The sequence below is a fragment of the Eulemur rufifrons genome, chromosome 15, assembly GCF_041146395.1.
Source record: "Eulemur rufifrons isolate Redbay chromosome 15, OSU_ERuf_1, whole genome shotgun sequence".
Taxonomy (NCBI): domain Eukaryota; kingdom Metazoa; phylum Chordata; class Mammalia; order Primates; family Lemuridae; genus Eulemur; species Eulemur rufifrons.
Genome location: NC_090997.1, coordinates 102953224 through 102974019, shown reverse-complemented (window position 1 = coordinate 102974019; position 20796 = coordinate 102953224). Strand labels below are relative to the sequence as shown.

General features: G+C 51.3%; 1 protein-coding gene across 1 annotated transcript in view; it reads left to right on the top strand.

The window, feature by feature from the left end:
- Nucleotides 1-20144, top strand: part of AGPAT4 (1-acylglycerol-3-phosphate O-acyltransferase 4) — a 65471-nt gene extending 45327 nt beyond the window's left edge. Inside the window, exons 3-8 of the mRNA XM_069488368.1 lie at nt 9299-9460; nt 9769-9922; nt 11787-11889; nt 14507-14582; nt 16407-16605; nt 19934-20144. Of these exons, the coding sequence (XP_069344469.1) occupies nt 9299-9460; nt 9769-9922; nt 11787-11889; nt 14507-14582; nt 16407-16605; nt 19934-20028 (789 nt within the window). The 3' untranslated portion in view covers nt 20029-20144. The remainder of the gene's footprint in view (nt 1-9298; nt 9461-9768; nt 9923-11786; nt 11890-14506; nt 14583-16406; nt 16606-19933) is intronic.
- Nucleotides 20145-20796: the final 652 nt, after the last annotated feature.

Sequence of the window (20796 nt, the reverse complement as noted above, 5' to 3'; positions counted from 1 at the left end):
TGGAAATGAGTTTAAATTGAAGTCAAATGAAATTTGCAGAAATTCTTGAAGGTGGTGTTATTAAATGTTAAATTGGTTTTAGGGGAAAAGTGATAGAAGTCTCTTAAAAAAAAAAAAAAGGCTTTTGGTCTTTTAAAAACAAAACACTTAAGATCCGTGTGGCCGTGGTCATTCCAGGGACCCGTTGTGGGTCGGGCTCCAAAGGCTTTGGCTGTGACCAGGGACTCCCACGCTGACTCTCCTCCCTGCGCTGAGTGTGACACGTGTGCACCTGAGGCCACACGCCACTAAGGTGCCGAATGAACAGGTGTGCGAGCAAAGGCCCGGGGCCTTGCAGTTTCAGGTGCCTGTTTGCTCACCTTCATGCCTCAGTAAAACACGCATGTGCCACTTGCCGCAGACCCCAGCAGGCCGCATGAGGTCACCATGGTGAGGTCTCTGCGCGGTGCCAGGCCCAGCAGCCATCTGTGAGCAGCAGCTGTCGTGTCAATATTTGTCTGAATTCTTGGGCCAAGCGGGTATTTATCGTCAGGTCCTCAAAGCAGCCGTATTGGTCCGTCACCCAAGCAGCTCGATGAGCCCCCAGTGTAGTGGCGTAAACCGACAGGCATGTCCAGAATGTCTCCGTCTGCGTGGTCAGGAATCCAGGTGTGGCGGCACAGGTGCGTGCTCTGCCTCCAAGCTCGCTCACGGCTTGTTGCCAGGCCGCCCTCCCTCACCACGGGGTTTCCCTGGGACGTGGCAGCTGCTCCCCCCAGGGTGAGCCGTGCAAGAGAGTGGGAGCACCCGAGGCAGAAGCCATAGGCCTTTTGTAACCAGCGCTCGGAAGTGACGTCCTTCCACTTCCATCGTGTACCGTCGGTAAGCACAGCCACGCTCCGGGGAAGCAGGGTGGGCTGCACAGGCCGAATGCCAGGAGGCCGGGATCACGGGACCTCCTTGGAGACTGCCTGTGCCACCATGATGTGACGTCTAGTCTGAGACTGTCACTTTTCCCATTCAGTAATTCTCGTAGGGATGTGAGACAGCTGGGCCTGAAAACATGGAGATGTCGTATCTCTTTGCACAGAAACGAGAGGAGGAGAACTGAGGCGTCATCCCTCAGCAGAGGTCGCGACAGAGGGGTTCTTGGTGATGATTGATAGCAGGGGCTGTATCTTCAAAACGTGTCCAGCGGGCGTCGCGTGTACTTTCTGCAGAAGACGCTGTGCGGGGTACTCTGGGTTGCGAGGTGCTGTCCTTGTCTCCGGACTGCACAGCGCATGAAGAGAGGTTACGAAGGGGTGAACACACGTGCCTGCCACACAAGGTGGCGGTTAAGAGGGCAACAGATACGGGGGGACATTTTCACCTGGGGCGGCGGGGCGTGGGCAGGCAGGGGTGAAAGCTGTGCATTTCACCACAGAGCAGGCAGCACAGTACGATAGCAACAGTGACAGTGGCAACCCGGAGGTCCCCTGTCGGTTCTGGGTGGGTGCTGGGGAGGTCCCGGAGGGCCTGGGCCACTGTGGCAAAAGCGGAATATTGGGGGGAGTGAGGAAGGAAGGGGGGGGTGGGGGGAGGTTGGTGTTTTGGGCATTTGTGTTTACCAAGCTGTGGGGAAGAATTTCACTATTTTAACAACTGGTGTAACATTTTGGTCGTCCCGGCACCTTGACCGCTGGCCCTGGGGATGGCGAAGGTGACGGCATTGGGACACAAGAGTGGGCTCGGCTTTAGGAGGGGATGGGGGGGCTAGGCAAAGGGGTGATTATGAGGAACGGACAGAGGTGAGAAGCCACGAGGGTAGGTCCTGAAGGGAGATGAGGGTGACGGGCCCACACAGTGAGGGTGTGCACAGTTGCCCTGGTCCTGACTGTGGTGGCAGAGTCTGCTCCACTTGGTGACACGTGATCCACCCCCTCAGCTGCGCTTCACAGGCTGCCAGCTCTGGGTCTCCAGGTCCCTGTCGGGTGACTGCACCGTTGGACCAAGTCAGAGGGTCTGGGTGTCAACACTGCTGTCTTGGCTGAGTGCAGGAATGCCCTACACAGCTCTTGGTAAAACAACAGGCGGTGTCGTAAAACCCTCGAAATTCACCCAGAAACTGAAAGGAGGACTGAGCCCAAACTTCTGGTGTTCTGATCTAACTTTGCCAGGACACTTCTGATCATTAACATTAAGTATGGCTCTTTCTGTACAAGATCACACATGTTTGAAAACCAACATTGCTTGAAATTTAATTATAAAAGGATCTCTTTTCTAACTAGAATTTCTCTATAGGAAAAATGCGAGTGCAGATTTGTTTATAAAGGCTATGCCAGTGTTACTTCCTGTAACCCCTGCCAGTTAGAACATCCCCCCAAATTGCAGGCTTCTTGTGCTTTACCTTTGAACATCCAAAATTTAGCAAAAAAAAGGGGGGGATCCTTTGAAAGATGAATCTACATCTTCTGTGCTCAGGCATCAAGAACGATTATTTCTTTTTCTTCCACTTATTCCAGAACCATCCTCTGGTAAGGGTGGCAGGGCAGAGACAGAACACGTGTGGGCAAAACCAACAACAGTGGCTTAGAGTCCCAGAGATGTGGACTTGAACTTGGGTTCCTGCGTTTATCAGCTATGTGACCTTGGGGAGGTTTTCTGACTTTTCTGAACCTCTGTTAATTTCCATCGCATAGTGTGATGGGAGTTTGATGAAATAATGTATGCAAATACCTAGTTGAAGTGCCTGGCGCAAAGTGGATATAAAATAATTACTCATTTCCCTGCCCCTGATTAGCTCCCCTTCACCGACTGTTTCGTATCATGCAAAGTGGGGATGAGGGTGTGGAGTGCAGGAGGGAGCGTGAATGTTTTGCTAGTGGGACTGGCCCAGGCGTCCTGCACGAGGCCCCGTGCAGCTACACGCCCCATCGTTTCTGTGTGACACAAAACATTGTTCCATTCGACTGTACCCAGCTTCTTCCTGCGTACAATCTCGTCCAGTGCTCTTGGGCTCAGGGGAAGTTAGAGGTTTCCAGGTGTGGAGGAGTGTTTTCGGCAGACACGGCTGCAGCCATGGTTTGCACCCTGCCCCCAACGCTGGGGTCACCTGGGCATGTGGCCAACGCCCTCCACCCCGGCACCAGTCCCGGCAGCTCTGTCTGCCTTGCTCTGCAGGCGCGGCTGTCACACCAGGGCTGGGCAGGGGCCGCGCTCTGCCTCTCACCACTCACCAGCTGGGCCAGGCGTGCCGAGATCTGGCACCATGCGGATACGGAATCCGAGGGAATGGTGACAAACAGGGTAGCCAGGTGGCTCCTTGGCCCAGGAAAGGGGTGGGCCGCCCGGGGAAGGGCAGCTGCACCTTGAGCTCATAACAACCGAGTCCAGTCCTGGAAATAGCAGTGCGTGCTGCATCTTTAAAAGTCTAGTCCCATGTTTGACACACCAAGGTTGTATTTTTCATTGAACAGAATCCTCTGGCAGTGTCTTTATCACACTGACCGTTTGTAAATCCAGGCTTGCTTAAAGCAGCAGGCAGCGTGGGGCTTCCTGCCCCCTGCATATGGCCCTCAGCAAGGGCCGCAGCCTGTGGCATCCGCACTGCATGGACTCCGTGTCACCCGCTGACTGCCCCCTTTCTCACGCCCACCTCCTGCGTGCTCAGAGCCTTCCCGTGGCCCCATCCGCCTGTGCTTCCTGCAGCTGTTCCGCAGGCACCTACTGGCTACCGTGGCACAAGGGAAATAGCTCCTGTTACCTTCTGCCCCTGGAGAGTCCTGTTCTCCACCCGCCCCTTAACACCTCTGCTCCGTCTTCCATCTACTCGGGCCCAAGGCCATCCCAGGAAGGACTGGGCTGGCCACTAGGAACAGCACCAGGAGGGGGCCGTGAGGACCTGCGTCCGGGAAGGGTGGAGGGTGTGGTGCAGGGAGCTCCTCTCCTCTGCTCCATCCTGGCAGCTGCGACTCCAGAGCAGACTCAGCTGCGAGAGGTACCCTGTAGGTCAAAGGCCCCTCGCTGGTCCCCCAAGTGCCCTCCTTTCCCTGCACGTGTGCTCCGGCCTGGGGAGGGTGGTGTAGCCGGCCCCGCATTCCCTCCACCGTGACACATGGCGCGCCGTGCCCTCCAGTCCAAGAGAGGAATTCTTAGAGCTTTGCTTCATGTTTGCTTTATGCATTTCCCCTGTGGCTGTGACTAATTGCAGAGCAGGGTTCATTGCGTTTAAGGAGTCTCTTGAGATTTTTCTGGTAGTCTAAGGTCCACAGCATTTCCTCTCAGCATCAGAGGAGTTAGAAAGCAAGAGAGGCACGGGCATGAGTGCGGCTGGGCACACCTGAGCCGCTCCAGTCAGCAGGAGTAGTGTCACCTTTTGACACACGCACGCGTGTGCACACACATTATTATTTTGCACTCCAGTCTTGCCTCCTGCATTTTAACTGGAGTCTCAGATTTCAGAGACACTCCAGCCCACACTGTCCTTTCTTCCACTTACCTCTCTTGAGGGAGAGCAGGTCTGTTCAACAGTTTATGCGCAGGGTTTAGTGGCAGAGGTGGAACACAGGAATTGTTAGCTTCCTGTGTCTTTCTCCCCACTAGACTCTGAGCCCCTCAAGGGCATGGACAGTGACATGCAACTGTGTTCCCAGCACCTGCACGGCGCCTGCGGTCCAGCGGCTCTTACGCAGTCCCTTCCCACGGGCACAGCAGCTGTGGGTTAAGGATCCCAATCAGACGAGCTTACGGGTCACACGTCCCAACAGAGGCCGAGCCGTCGGCTGGCCTGCGGGTTGTCTGCAGCGTCGGGCTGGACGGCTGGGCTGGGCTGTGTGGAACGGAGCATTTGCTACGGCGTCTCCAGCTCGCAGTCAGGAAACGGTCAAAGGGTTCCAGTGGGGACTTGGCCTGCCCGTTGTTAACGAACGCCTCGCCTGTTTCCAAAGTTAAACTTCAGATGCCCCATTTTATATATTTAATAGAAATAAGTGACCTTGGGTGAACCCAAATGACTAACTGGCGACCACACTGGCAAACCTTCAGGAATGGTAGGATGTTTGCACGCAATGCCTCGGCCAGGGCCGCCTGCTGCCCGGTCCCAGCCCCCATGGGCTCTGCCAGTCTCGGGCCCGGGCAGTTGTGGGGGTGGGGCAGCAGAGGTGTGTGAAGAGGCACTCTTGGTCATGACCATCCTCAGGGTATTTCGCCTAACACCTTGCAGGTGGCTGTGGTGGAGAAAAGCCTTAACCAGAAAGGCCTCATTCCGATCACTGCTGGCCACAAAGGCCACGGAGCCACCAAATCTCAGGGTCAGTGCACACCGACCCTCAGTGTCCCCCGAAGCAGCTCTCCCAGCACTGGGCTCTGCGTGGGGCTTGCCCAGTCGGCTGGAGTTGCTGAGCCGCTCTCGGGACCCCTGAGTGATGGGGGGTCCTCACGATGGGCTGCTTAACTGCGTGAGCCCTAAGCAGCCGCCCTAGAACGACTCTCACCCTTTCTCTCTCTCCGAGAGCTGTATAAACTTTTACGTGGAGAATGTGCCGTGATGGCAGCAACTAGAAATCGGCCAGGGGGTCCACTGCAGCCCCCTGTGGTTGTGGACCACGCCGTACTGCCTGCGAAAATTTTAGATTTTCTAGACACACTTGAATCTAGATGGCTCTGTTGACAAATCTAACTCATCAGGAAATCCTCTCGGGTTGACCTCCAAACTTAACCCAGAATCAATGAAGTTGGTATATTTTCTTGTACATTTTCTCTTAAAGCTGTTGTCATCCGTACATGGAAGGCTTTGCTTGGCCTGGGAGAGTCCTGATATCTGCAGGACATTGAACCTGCTCCCTGGGGGACTGTCGGCTGGTTTCCTAGTTTCTAGTCTCTTGGTCATAAATGAGTTAACTCGAGTAAATCTCTGAACACAGTGCCTATCTCATAGTGCTTAAATAAATGTAACCAATCATTGATACTGTTATGCCAGAGCATGGCTTAGAAAATGGGTTGAATAAAGAGACGTTCAGACACATGCTTACTCTGTAATGATAATAGTAGCTCCACACTGTGGAACACCTGTGTTGGGCTCTCCAGTCCATGCTTTTGTGTATGTTACCATATGTTATGAAATGTTCACAGGGACACCATGGGATAAGCATTATTTTCCTCATAATAATAGCTGGCAAAACTGAAACCCAGGAAGGTTAAGCATCTTGACCAAAGTCACACAGCTGGGCCATGGTAGAGCCTTGTTAAAACCAGGACTGTCTGATTCCAAAGTTTTCCACGCCAGTGCTGCCAAGGAAAGGAAGTTGAGTGAAGTTTCTTTAGTTCGAAGGTAAAAAGTTTCTACTTTACTATTTTAACAAGTTTCCTACCAAACATAATAAACATCAAGACCTAGGCCCACTGATGAGATTGGAAGATGCATTAATTCAGAATAAAGACAGAAACGTCTTCTCTGTCCTTTCTGATCACTACAGCAGCCTGTTTTTGATCCAGAGCCTCACGTATGTTCCCACAGCAAATGGTGAAAACGTGCTGATGTCAGCCCTTAAAACTGGCATGGTTAGAGGGTTACAGTACAATATTTTTATAATAAAAAAGGAAAATCTAACAAAAATCACTTATAATCTGACCACTCAGCAATAGCTACTCTTTTTCTCCTCTGCTTTCCTTATTCAAAAGTCATAATCATGCCACAGACTCAGCTTTGACTGCAGAGCTTTATAAAATTTGGTGTTTTACAGTAAGTGTTTCCCCAGCCATTAAGTCTCCATAGAAAACAAACTTTCGTGGCTCTAAATCAGGAGTTGGCAAACCGTGATGGACCAGATAGTGAATATTGTAGGCCTTGTGGACCATGCGGTCCCTGTCACAGCTGTTCACCTCCCGCATTGCAGTGTGACGGCAGCCGGAGACCACACGTAAGTGCACTGCAGTGGCCGTGTGTGTCACAGTCACGTGGCAGAGCAGATTTGGCACATGCGATAGTGCGCTGACCTGTCTATGGTGTTCCATATTGGACATGTAGTGCAGACCACAGCCCATGAAATGCTTCTACCTCGGGACACGTGAACCGTTTTCAGTGATCTAACAGTGATGGAAATACAGACTCTGAGGGTACCGTCTTTGGGTCCAGACACCCATGTCACTGTCAGGTCAGAGCTGCTATTTCCTTTCGACAGCAGGTCACCAAAGGCCAACCACTAAGAGCCACTGGGTGTTGTGGGACAGAACTCTTAGTAAGAAACACACCCGCGAGTGCTTCTCCCCCCAGGCAGCCACAACGGACCCCATGGGACCCTTCACCTTCCCACTCCCAGTGGCTGCTACTCTAGAGGATACGGTCCCCCTCTCGGCTGTGGAACAGATCATCTTCTGTGACTCCTTCACACTGCCACAAATTATGTTTGGAATGAGTTCGGGTAAACATAATTTAAAAAAATAGTCTTAACCTACCAGGAACACAGGTTTAGGTTATTGGTAAAGATTTTTGTTTGTTTTGTTTTCGTCTTAAAGGCTGTGACTAGAAACAGAGGAGGGTAGGGGACGCGGAGAATGCCTCTCACTGGCAGGGGGAGGGGCAGCGAGGGGCGTCACCTGGCCTGAAACCCAGTGTGGACACGGGTCGATGGCGCTCATGGGAGAGGGGGGTCCTCGTGCAATTCGTGTTCATGCTTTTGAGTGACAGGCATTTCCTTGTCAGTTATAGCAAGAGAAAGGAGATGACTCCAGGAGCCAGGACAGTCAGATCACCCTTTTAGGACTTTAAAGTAACCCCGTATTGAGAAGAGAGAGGAGCTGAATGGTAGCGTGGCCGTTGGCCCAGGCATGGCACTTCCTCAGGCCCGGCCAGCTAGACGTGCAGCACAGACGCCGCATCCGTGAAGACGCGGAGTTGCCTCGGCGACAGTGGGGCGGCAGCCAGAGGCCGCCAGGGTTGGTGCAGCAGCCTGAGGGCCTCGGCATTTCTAGGCTGTTGTCTCAAGAGTCACAACGTGAGGTCAAAGCTGTGACATGCTGGCGACCATGCTGGAGGCAGGAAGATGGGCCAGGCCCCTTGGCCACCGTCCTTCCATCAGCAGAATCTTCCCCAGAGGCCCCGCCACGCACACAGCCCTCAGCGGGCCTGTGGGTCACGTTGGCCGGCGTGGGGCCACACCAGCCCTGGAGCTGATGACCAGCTGGGGAGACAGGGTGGGCTTCTGTCAATCCTGGTCATCGCTGGGACCCAGAAGAGGGTCCTCTGTCCCTGAGTGTGTTGCCCTCGGAACCAGATGGGGAATCTGTGAATGCAGGAGGCGCCGGGCAGGGGATGTTGGCCTGGGGCCTTGATGCTCACCCGAGTGACAGCAGGGACTTCAGCCTCAGTTGCATGGCTAGATCCTTAGCTTGTCCACTGTCAGCCATGTGATATGCGATTCCGGGCCACTCAGTGTCTCTGAGCCTCAGTTTGGTTATCTGTAAAATGGGAGTATCTATGCCTATGGGTTCAGAATCACATACAATTTGCAGAAAGCGTGTGGCCCTGTGCCCTGGCTCCCACGCTGGCCAGTTCCCTCACCCACGAGGACTGCCCGAGTCCCCTGGGGCAGGGCTCCCAGTTTCATGGCTTAGGTTCTCATCCAGGGAATTCGCATGATGGGTTTGTGTGAAAAACAAAATCCATAGAAGATGGAGATGCTATACTTGGAAGGCATCTGTGCTTTTTCTTCCCCGAATGCGGGAAGAAGTTGTTTTTTAAAAATAAGGTAGCCATTGGCTGTGTACACCTTCTCAGTTCTGCAGGGTTGGGGCATGGGGGTCATGGCTGTTGTCCCCGAGCCGAGCTGTTGTTGCAGTGGCCGTGGGTGTGATGGTGTCTCTGAGGGCCTGAGCTTCACCCGCAGCCCCACCCTGTGCGGCCGGCTGGCCCGAGCCCGCAGGCCCCGCTCCCCGCGCTGTGACAGGGCCCCCGCCAGCCCTGCCTGCGGGGCTCAGCCGGCCTGGCCGAGGCTCGAGTGAGGCGTAGGAAAGAGCTGCACGGAGTAGGGCTACACGCCTGTGTGGTGGGCTTAATGAGACCCTTGAATGCCCTCAGCCGGTGGCCTGGTGTCTTCCCAGACTCCTGCTGTCCCCATGGAGAAACGGGCCTCCGGCCTCTGGCACTCGCCAGCAGAGTTGGCACGAACTTGGCCGCTGGCTGACGGGGGAGTTGGGCTCCAGGGCCAATGGCTTTGGCTTCGCTGTGTTCTGGAACTGTCCCCTGAGGCTTTGGGCATTCATGTTTATTCTTTTTCTACTGAGGTCTCCAACAGCCACGGGAGATGACTCTGATCTCTCTTTTCACGGACGTCTGTTTCAGGGCTCCAAAGTCCTGGCCAAGAAAGAGCTGGCGTACGTCCCGATAATTGGCTGGATGTGGTACTTCACAGAAATGGTCTTCTGCACGCGGAAGTGGGAGCAAGATCGCAAGACAGTCGCCACGAGCCTGATGCACCTCCGGGATTACCCTGAGAAGTATTTCGTACGTAGGCATCAGAGCAGCCGTGTGTGTGACCAAGGGACCCTGTGTGCCTTCTGTGGGATGACATGTGACCATGGGGTCATGTGTGACCATGCGACCACAGGACTAGGTGTGACCGAAGGACCCTGTGTGCCTTCCATAGGACGCTTTGTGTCCATGGGGCTGTGTGTGACCATGGTCGAGTGTGACCTCAGAGCTATGTGTTGACCAAGGGACCCTGTGTATCTCCCATGGGATGACGTGTGACTGTGGGGTCGTGTGTGACTGCAGGACCTGTGTGACCGTGACCGCTACCCTCTGCCTTCCAGTTCCTGATCCACTGCGAGGGCACCCGGTTCACGGAGAAGAAGCACCAGATCAGCATGCAGGTGGCCCAGGCCAAGGGGCTGCCCAGCCTCAAGCACCACCTGCTGCCACGCACCAAGGGCTTCGTCGTCACCGTGAGGAGTTTGAGAAATGTAGGTAAGGAAGATCGCGGTGTCCCTGCGGCCTCCCCGCTCCAGCAAGGACAAACGAGCACAGCCGCCCTCTGATAGGCAGAGCTTGTTTCTTGGCCGTGCTGCCCAGATAACCTGTGGCTAGGAGCTTGGAGCGGCTGCTAAATCGGGTCTCTGGGGGGACTGGGAACCTGGGACAGGTGACACATGCACACCTGGCAGGCACCTGGTCGCCTGCGCTCTGGTCTGGGGTGTCCACGCCGACACAGACCCTGCTGTCAGCAGCAGCACCATGAGCTGAATGAGAGTGCCGGACCCCTGGGGTAGCCCGCAGACCCCAGGGAGCCCAGTTGGGTTTGGGGGGCATTTCTTGCCCACCTGCTGGCATCAGATACCTGCAGCTGATGAACTCTGACCTTGTGATCCGTCGCAGCCGACCTCTGGGTCGGTAAGAACAAGAAAATAGCAGCAGCAACTTGCCACGGGCCTCTTGTCACGCTTTTGTCTGTCTCCTTTTTGATCCTCCTCTGCCAGTTCAGCAAGACCCTTCTGCAGCCACCTCCTCCCAATCCCCACTGCCCTTCGCCCCGGCTCTGAAGGAGGTGTCCCTTCCCGCCTTCCCATCCGGGCTGTGGTCCCTGGGGGCAGCTCAGTGGCTGACCAGGCGGAGGGTTGATCTACCGCTGGGAAGAGCTGGCGGCGGGTGCTGGGATCCACACCAGCCTGACGCCAAAACTCCTGTCCTTTCCACCGTGCGGCGCTGGCTTGCACTGCAGCATGTAGACGTCTGTTTCCGCTGCGCGTTTCTCTGCTCCGTCACCCCCTTGTTCACTGGTGCCTTCTTTAGCCCTCTGACCCCACAGCACTCACTGCGCACCGCCCAGGTCCCAGGCCTGCGACGGTGGATTCTGATGTGACTTCCAGTATGTGACAGGCTCACTCATTAATATCACAGACTTGTTCTCAGCCACGTTTCAACTGACTACAATTCAATTCCTTAAAAAGTCTCCCGTCACTATCTTGTCATAGGACACTTTTAGAGCTATCTTATTTTTCTAGGGGAAAAAATGCTCATAGAATGCTGATGATGCTGTAACTTAGAGAGAACACTCGGGATTAATTTATCTTACTGTCTGTATTTGTGTAACACATCAACTGCCATGTGAGTTGTGTTTAACTCACACTGGTTTTGGGCTTAGGGCCTTGTGAAACATGTGTGACTCACAAGTCTCTTTACCTTGGGAGCCACATGGTGTGCAGGACACTGATGTCACGCTGTAGCGGATGTGTCACGTGATGGGTGGACCCCTGGGCAAAATCCTGCAGTTGGTTGGTGAAAATCTTGTTGATGTTCTTATTGTTACAATTAATATTGACAACTTAATTGCATATAACTCACAGAAAACAATCCAAAATAACAAATTTTTCATTAAATTAGAAAGGATTGTTTTCTTTTTGAAGTTTTCATTCTATGTAATAAAACACTGTGGCCGCAAGGAAAAAAGTAATTTTTTCTAGTGTGGCAGTCAATGTGTTAAAGTTCGGTATTTGTTGGCCATGATAGGCTGTGCAATTAGAAAGTTGCAAATCACTGTTGTAGTATATCTAGCTCCTACATTGCAGTATGAGTTTATAGCTGATCTGACCTCAGTAACGACCTCTGCTTTCTAATACTAAGTTATAGTGCGATTTTCTGGTTACAAAAGATGATACATGTTCTATGTAGAACATCTGGACAATACAGAAAAGCACGAAGAAGAAATCTGTAATCACACCATTCCTAGATAACCAGTTAGTGATTTGATTATTGTCTTCCAGTGTGTGTGTCTACAAAACAAAATTGGGTTCACACACTATATACTGCTTTGTATTTGTTTTATTTTTTATAGTTTCAGCTGTATATGACTGTACACTCAATTTCAGAAATAATGAAAATCCAACACTGCTGGGAGTCCTAAACGGAAAGAAATACCATGCAGACATGTACGTTAGGTAAGTGCTCACGTCCTCCCCAGAAAAGAGAATGCCCGTTCTAAAGTAATCACATCGCAGATGACCCAGAGACCTCCTTCCAGCAGTATCTGGTTAACGCTTTCGTGTTTGTGATCTGTTCTGCATGGAACTTGTTTACAGTCTGCATTTATACAATGGACTCGAGACACATCTTCCTACTGTGAATAGTCTGGGGAAGGCGCCTTCCCTCCCAGCTACTTCCTGATCCTCTGTCACCAGCTCTTTCCTATCACAGGGCTCAGGCTGGACAAATGGAAGACCTTATAGTTGTCTGGAGGTTGAATATGAAGAGATTACTTTGTTGACCCCGTTTCTTGGAAGATGGGTCTTCCGTGTCCAAAAACACACAGATACAGGTTTATAAGGAGGCCTAGAAGCAAATGGAAAACATTTTTGCAGTATGTCACTTATGTGTCATATTGCAGACCATTAGTGATTTTATTGAAAACGCATCCAGAAGACATTAGACAAACCAGTTCTCTTTGCCTACTTATCAACTTACAGAATGGGTCTAGCACCTCCAGAATGTCACCAAGATGGGTAGGAAACAGATTTGAAAGATGCTGCAGATGGTAGAACACAGTGATTCATGCATTAAAACCTAATGTGACGTGGGTCAGGGATGGTTCCTTATGCCGTAGGCCACCTTCCCTGAAAGCTAACCAGGAGAACTGGAAACGCCACAAATGGAGACCTACAAGTCCCTATTAGTCAAGTGGTATATAACCTTCTGATTAAAGACCTTGCACTTGCCAAATTACAACCCAGCACGATGAAAAGTCAGTGGCCCATCATCCCCAGTAGGCTATAAAAATGTTCCAGCTGTCCTGGGGAGATGTTTTGCTGGACTGGCCGCCTGAGTTAAATAGCTTCCTCCCCAGAAACTTTCCCATGACAAACAGGAAAGAAGCACCACCGTTATGTTTTCTAACTGTGCCAGTGACGGTCCGCCTCGTGAACTCAGTTCTATGGCCCATGAGGGCAGGAGAATCATCTGCCTTCCCAAAGAAAACCTCCCAGGGTAAAGTGAGTTTTTATCCCCCATTTGACACCTGGCATGAGCTCCACTAAGTGGTCAGCTGGGCTCAAGTTACTTGGGGAAACCGCAAGCAATGCTGCAAAACTATTTGACCTCACAGGTAACTGCAACTCTCCAAAGCTTAGGTGGGAGCGAGGGAGCGCACAGCCAAAACAGGACTGTCGGGCTCACCCACCGAAGCCGGGTCACTGTCACTGAGAGGAAGACTATCGTTTATGGGACTCATCACACAATTTCTCTCGTTGTAGGTTGCCCATTGAAAATGATTTAATCATTTTCAATACAACGTACTAGAACATTAAGGGCAACAATAATGTCAAGTTATTGAAAAGAACAAAATGGCCTAAATTCTCATTATCTAAATACAGAATTACTATGCAGGCTTTAGAGATCTGGTTTCTAAACCAGAATAGATCAGAAAGAGCAAAGATGTGGGATATTCATGCAAGGGCAGTACATGTGGGAACAAAGTGAAAGAGTATTTCTGGAGGAGCTCATAGGGTAAGTTCTAATTATGTGAAAAACTGACCTCTGTACAATACTGCGTTGAAGAGGAAGCCGTTATTCTAATGGCAGTGGCTCACTGTAATCTGTTATAGAAGATGAAATCCCATAGTTGAGACTACAGTGTGATAGATAAGTTCTAAAAATGTATCTTCTGAGATAGTCCTAGGTTGTAGGTTACAGTTGGGAGTGCAATGACCCATGGAAAATCATGCCAGATATGAACTTTGATGTGGACAAAATCTGGTGTAAAGGAACATTCCCTGAAATCACAAAAGCCAGCAACCTGAGAACAAAGAGAAATATATATGGAACAGGAAACGCGGCAAGGTGACTTCTCCCCTTGTTCAGAATGGGCTGTTTGCCAATGGATGGGCCTTTAAGCCCTTGCCGGCACCAGCCCTCGGAGCCACCCGAGTTGCTGAGCTACCACTGGGGTGCAGGGACTCAGGGGCCGCTGTCTGAGCCACAGAGCCTGGGGAAGGTGGCCTGGCTTCTCCCATCCTGGGGGAACTTTAGTTCCCCAACATCCACACCACTGATTTGTCAAAACCCTTGGAGAAAGTCTGCCTCAGACTTTCCAAGAGGCCAGAGGAATCATTTGCTGGGAGATACTTTGCTACTACCATTAAGTCATTACCTGGCTAAGAAGTTGTTACTAGCATATTACTGCTCATACATAGATTCTGTGTATATAGGATTGTCTCGTGTGGAATTTATCCTTTATGGGAGAGACAAACATTTGCTTTGGGGACTGTTTCTGTGAGGTGGCAGGGAAGATGGAATAAGGCAGGCATCTGTCCCCTCTTCTGACAATGTCTTTGTGTCACTGAATCGGACCCTTGGTCGTTCCTTCGTGGGCCATGATTGCATTTGGGCCTGTATCTCCCCAATATGGATGTGGAATGTCACCTCTATCAGTTGAATTACTCTCTTCCCTTCCACGTTATTTATGCTACTTAGATAAAGAACAGAAAGTGGCAAGCACTGTTATTAGAAAGTGAATGCTGGGGCGCTGGCTTCCTCCCTGCTAGCTGCTCTCTGCCTTTGCAGGCGCATCCCGCTGGAAGACATCCCGGAGGATGAGGACAAGTGTGCGGCCTGGCTCCACAAGCTCTACCAGGAGAAGGTCAGTGCATTGGGGCTTCGGGGGTCCCTTTCCCGTCACAGCTGTGGGCGTACCGCACGGCCCTGTGGGATTGAGAGTGGTAGCAAGTCTTTTCCCACTGGGTGAGGTCTCCTACAGCCAGTTGTTAGTGATCCTGGAGCTGATGCTCTACTTGGCAACAGGGAAAAGAACATCGCAAAATCTGCAAAGGGGCTTCACGAAACCAATGAAAGTATCTTACAGGCAGAGTGGAGCAAAGAAGGTAATGGCCCCCACGGCCGCTGTGTTCCTGCCTCTGGTCCTAAGGCAGAATATTCTCCTGGGCTGGGTGTTCTCTTTAGCAACGAGAATGGGCTGGATTGCCTCTGAATGAAGAGTCTGGCTGGCTGTCCAATCTCAGAACAGCTCTAGCATAAGCAGGGATCCCCCTTGTCCTCGGCCAGGTTCAGACCTGCTATGGCGGCCTTGCCCTGCTCCTGTCTGTGCTGTAGCTCCCTGATAGTCGTTTTTCTGATGATGCTTTTAAACCATCACCGCACAGAGCTGGCCATTTCAGCCTCTTTCCTATGTGAGCTACGGGCACAGGTCTCTGGTCTCCTTTTACAAACAAGACAGATGACAAATAGTAAATAGGGACTAGTTTACCCTGTCACCAGAGCATGTAATTGGTAGATTCCTGGGACCCAGCCCCAGTGATTCTGACTCGGAAAGTACAAGGTGGAACCTAGAAATGTGTGCTTCTAGGAAGCTGCTTCTGCTGCAGGTGGTCTGAGACCCGAAGCTTTTTAACAACAAGATTCTGAGTTACCAAGCTTCTGTGCTGATGCACATCTGTGCCCCAGCAGAGGAACACAAAACAATATGAATTCTTCCCCTCTGGTTTCATGCACAAGGCAGGATTTTTCTTATGCTGTTTTCTGGTTTAATCATTGAGGCAGTGTAAAAAATGTCACTTTTAGCAAAAAGAAAAGTGTGCTAAGAAAAGGCTTAAGAAATGAATCCTTTTGTAAAAAGCCACACAAAAAATTCCACAGTAAGTTTAGGTTCCAAAACCCATCAAATTAAAAGATTTTTCCTGATAGGCCCTTAGTTTCCTGTGCTCGGGCAGAACCGTGGCCATTGTGCAAACCAAGCTATAAGGGCCACCTTTCCTTCTTGTTAGTCTCTTAGTATGTTTTCTCTAAACTGTGTTTGCATTTGATGACAGTGTTCAACCTGGTGGGCTTCTGAAAAGGGTCTAGTCCAAAGCCCTTACGCCACTGAGGAGGACATTAAGGTCCAGAGAATGATGTAATTGGCCCAGGCTTCTAGCCAGGTCCTTTCTCTGTCCACGGAGGGCTGGGCACCCAGAGTCCTGAGTTTTCTCAGTTACCTCCTGCAAGCAATGCCCTGCAACCCCCAAATCTTGTCATCTGTGCGGCCTCCAGGTGTGGGTGGGGTGCCCTGGGAACAGGAATTAACCTGTGTGATGAGGCCAGAATGTTTGTGCTGGGGTTGGGTGCTCCCAACTGCGGCTCAGGTTTCTGCTGGGGGCACTGCTCCCCGTTTCATAGCCCGGGTGCCCGCCCCGAGTCGGGAAGCTCTAACCCAGGCTGCCTGACGTGGGGCTCCGACTTCTCCCCCGTGAGGGCTGTGGCTGTCCCGACTCTCCCTGTGTCCCTGTGGAGGTGGGCAGCCAAGCTGGTATTGAGAAGACATAGTAGGTGCCTACAGGGCACTTTCTGGAAGGTGCTGCACGACTCCAGTTCTGCCAAGCCCACAGTGGCCCCCTTGTGTCTCTGAGCTTCCCTTGGGAGTGGGACCTCAAGAAGGGCCGGCTGCTGACCCCAGTGTCATGTCCCACAGGACGCCTTTCAGGAGGAGTACTATAGGACGGGCACCTTCCCTGAGAGCCCGCTGGTGCCACCATGGCGGCCCTGGACCCTCGTGAATTGGCTGTTCTGGGCCTCGCTGCTGCTCTACCCTTTCTTCCAGTTCCTGGTCAGCATGGTCAGCAGCGGGTCGTCCCTGACGCTAGCCAGCTTTGTCCTCGTCTTCTTTGTGGGTAAGTGGGGAGCAAGAGGCTGGCAGTGGTGCCCACCCTGGGCTACAGGGAGAGGCTCCTGCCACCCAGACGGGGGTGGGGGGGATGCAGGACAAGTCCTGCACAGGCAGTTGTGCCCCTGATCAAGAGAAGAAGGCACACCCTGCTGCTTCCTGGGGACTAGGTTTCAGGAGGAGAGCTCAAAGGCCCCCGTGCCGGCTTGTCCAGCCTTTTGCTGGATACCCTCGCGTTTCCCGTCAGGTCGTGGTGCAGCTGCCACTCCAGCTCCTCCAAGGAGCGCCCCCTCCCTGTCCCCTGCAGACAGCTCTGCTCAAGAAAGCTGGGCGGTGGAGGCCAAGGAACCGGGTGATGGCTCTTTGTCCTCTGGAGAGGCCTGTGCGCTTCCCCTTTGTTGCAGGGGGCTGATGTTGAGTGGGGTTGTTTGGTAGAAGTTGTTTTCTTGTTCCACTTTGACTTTATTTGATCAGTATTTTCAAACATCTTCACAGTGAGTCTCTGTGCCCACTGCTGTCTTGCTTTTGAGGTGGGGCAGCTGTATTGGTGCGCTGGCTTATTACCCTACCAATGGGGGGGGGGCTGGGGCCGTGTTTCCTGGAGACCCAGGGGAATTTCCCTGCAAGAGGCCCTGTCTCCCTGGGGCTGGCGTCCTCTCCCAAGGCTGGGAAGCCTAGGCAGGGTCCATCCTTCTTTTCCAAGACTGAGGAGAAATGGCGCGTAGCCCAAGGGTGCAGAGATCTCAGCTCTTTCCTGTGCAACATAAAGATGCTAAAAAGACCCAAGCCATATAAAAGTGCATACACTTGAAAGTGACTTAGGACAAAACCATTATTGACAGTTTGGTGCACATGGTTCTGGTCTCAAACATGTGCGTATATAAATTCACATACATGGAGCTTCTTTAACTCACTTTTTCACCTAATTGGGACCACCTAGATATGTTACAACACAGAAAGCTGTCTCATTTTTGGGGATAAAGCCAACCAATTCTAAACTGTATGGTTACAATAGGCAAACTGGCTATAGACCCCACTATACTTTTTTTTTTTATTTCAGTATATTGTGGGGGTACAAAAGTTTAGGTTACATATATTGCCCTTGCCCCCCACCACAAGTTAGAGTTTCAAACATGTCCATCCCCTAGACAGTGCACATCGCACTCATTATGTATGTATACACCCACCCCACACCTGATTAATGTTATTCCTGAATGTACTCTTAGGTGATGATCAGTGAAACCAATTTGCTGGTGAGTACATGTGGTGCTTATTTTTCTATTCTTGGGATACTTCACTTAGTAGAATGGGTTCCAACTCTTTCCAGGAGAGCGTAAGAGATTCTATATCCCCATTATTTCTTATAGCTGAGTAATACTCCATGGTATACATATAACACATTTTATTAATCCACTTATGTATGGACAGGCACTTGGGTTGTTTCCACATCTTTGCAATTGTGAACTGTGCTGCTATGAACATTTGGGTGCAGATGGCTTTTTTATAGAATGTCTTCTGTCTTTTTGGGTAGATGCCCAATAATGGGATTGCAGGATCGAATGGTAGGTCTACTTGTATCTGTTTAAGATATCTCCATATTGCTTTCCACAGAGGTTGCACTAGTTTGCAGTCCCACCAGCAGTGTATGCGTGTTCCTGTCTCTGCATCCACGCCAACATGTATAGTTATGGGACTTTTTGATAAAGGCCATTCTCACTGGAGTTAAGTGATATCTCATTGTGGTTTTGATTTGCATTTCCCTGATGATTAGAGATGTTGAGCATTTTTTCATATGTTTGTTGGCCAGTCTTCTTTTGAAAAATTTCTGTTCATGTCCTTTTTGATAGGGTTGATTTTTTTCTTGCTGATTTTCCTGAGTTCTAAATAGATTCTTGTTATCAGTCCTTTATCGGATGTGTAGCATGCGAAAATTTTTTCCCATTCTGTAGGTTAATCAGGTCCCATTTATTTATTTTTGTTGTTGCTGTGATTGCCTTAGGGGTCTTCTTCATAAATTCTTTGCCTAGGCCAATGTCCGTAAGAGTCTTTCCCACATTTTCTTCTAGAATTTTAGTAGTTTCACACCTAAGGTTTAAGTCTGTTATCCACTGTGAGTTGATTTTTGTGAGAGGTGAAAGCTGTGGGTCCTATTTCAGTCTTCTACAGGTGGCTATCCAGTTTTCCCAGCACCATTTATTGAATAAGTATACTTTTTTCAAATTAAAAGATATATCTTAATGCTAAAAATTAAAATATTAAAACAATATCCACTCCTTGTAGAGAAACAATACAGAAGGAATGTGGAGAACCCCCCAGAGACAGGCCCGGGGCCACTCTAGTGACGCTGCCAAGGCCCCAACACTGTCTAGGGTGTGGTGTGTGGACCCACAGGGGGCATCTCTGACCCTCCCTGCCCTGGTTCCTGTTCCTCTGACAAGGTCTTTGAGCAGGAGTCCGTGTTTTACACACTCTGCTCTGGTATCATCATCACGCTCCATGGAGGTCTTAGAGTTGGGCCCCAAGCAGGAGTCTCCCCATTTGTAGGTGACCTCAGGCAGACGGGGTCTTGGGCTGGCTGTCAGTCTGCTCCCCCTGGGCCTGAGGAAGTTTGGAGGCCATGATGCCAATGCTTTGTGAACTTGCGTGCCAGGACCTGGGAGATTTCGTTCACTTGCTCATCTATTAGTTCTTAAGCATTTATCATAAATAGATGATGGTTTACCAGGCCCTGTGTTTGGTGCTGGGCACATCAGGGTGATTAGGACATGGTCCCTGCACCTGAGCTCACCTGCCTGCTCCAGAAACAGCAGTTTAAACCCACTTCTGAGCAGTGGGCCCCATCTGGAAGCTTCCCAGTGGTCAGACTGGACTCCCGTGGGGTCCAGCACTTTGTCTGCTGTGGGCCAAATTCTGCTCTCAGCGGAGGGGCTTAGCTAGTGCGGGGACTTTGTTTACTGTTCTGATACTTGCACCAAAAGCAATCTGGGAACTTGGTGGGCACGAAGTAAGATACTTGAGCACTTACTTGCATTTTCCTGGCTCCTGGGATGTTCTTTATAAAGTTTTGCTGAAGGTGCCCCTGTGAACAGCTCGGTTTGCCAAATTCATCTCCAAGGTCCGAGGATGAAAACCATCCTACTGCAGCCTTGCTCTGTTTGTTTTAATGTCACTTAGATGTTACGGTGAAGCTGGGATTATGAAATGGCACCCAAAATCCGCCAGCTCTCCGCCGCTGCTTGCAAGGGCAGGCAGCTGCCTTCTCCTGGTTCTAGTAGCAAATCGCCCCGGAAGTCTGTTCGGGCCCCTCTTAACTCTCTGCTCTCCCCTCTCTGCAGCTTCTATGGGAGTTCGGTGGATGATCGGTGTGACAGAAATTGACAAGGGCTCTGCCTACGGCAACTTCGACAGCAAGCAGAAACAGAATGACTGACTCAGGGACGTGTCACCATCTAAAGGGAACCTCGGGGAACTGGTGGCCTCTGCATATCCTCCTTCCTGGGACACAGTGACGAAGGCTGGGGGAGCCCCTGCTGGGAAGAGCGGAGTCTCAGCCTCTCCAGCCTGGGGGTTTGGTCTCAAAGCCGGACGGGGAGGAAGATGCTCTTAAATCTTTTTTGCCCCCACGTGCTTTAGTGGGCTTCGGTTTTCTTTCCTTTTGTGTGTGTGAGAGAATGGATGTGTGGTCCACTGAGCCTCCTCCTGTGGTAATTCCAAGGGTGTTTCAGGCTGCAGCAGAGGCAGGGCTGGGGACCGAAAGGGGCAAGTGTTCCCTTTCATCCTCTGGTGCTGAGTTTTCTGTAACCCTTGATTGCCAGAGATAGAGTGAAAAGCGCTTTAGATAACATGACTAAATTAAGCCTCCAAAAAAAAAAATTAAAGTGCTCGTCTGGGTCACCTGTGGTGTATGTTTACACAGACCGCTCCCCTCCACTCGGTCCTCTGCAGGCAGCTGTGGTTCTCAGTCTCACTGCAGTGCGCGGTCCTGGAGAAAGTCTCGAAGGTGTGTCCAACTCCCTGAAGAAACTGATCTCACACCTAAGAACTATAAAAATAAAGCCCGGGCATCCTGTAGCGGTTTGCGAGATGAGCTTGCATCCCCTGAACAAGGGCCGGTCCACGTTATACAAATACCTTGCCCTCTCCTGGCACGGGGAGCTCAGCTGCAGCCCTGCTCCTCCTGGGCTTCTGTCCGGCTCCC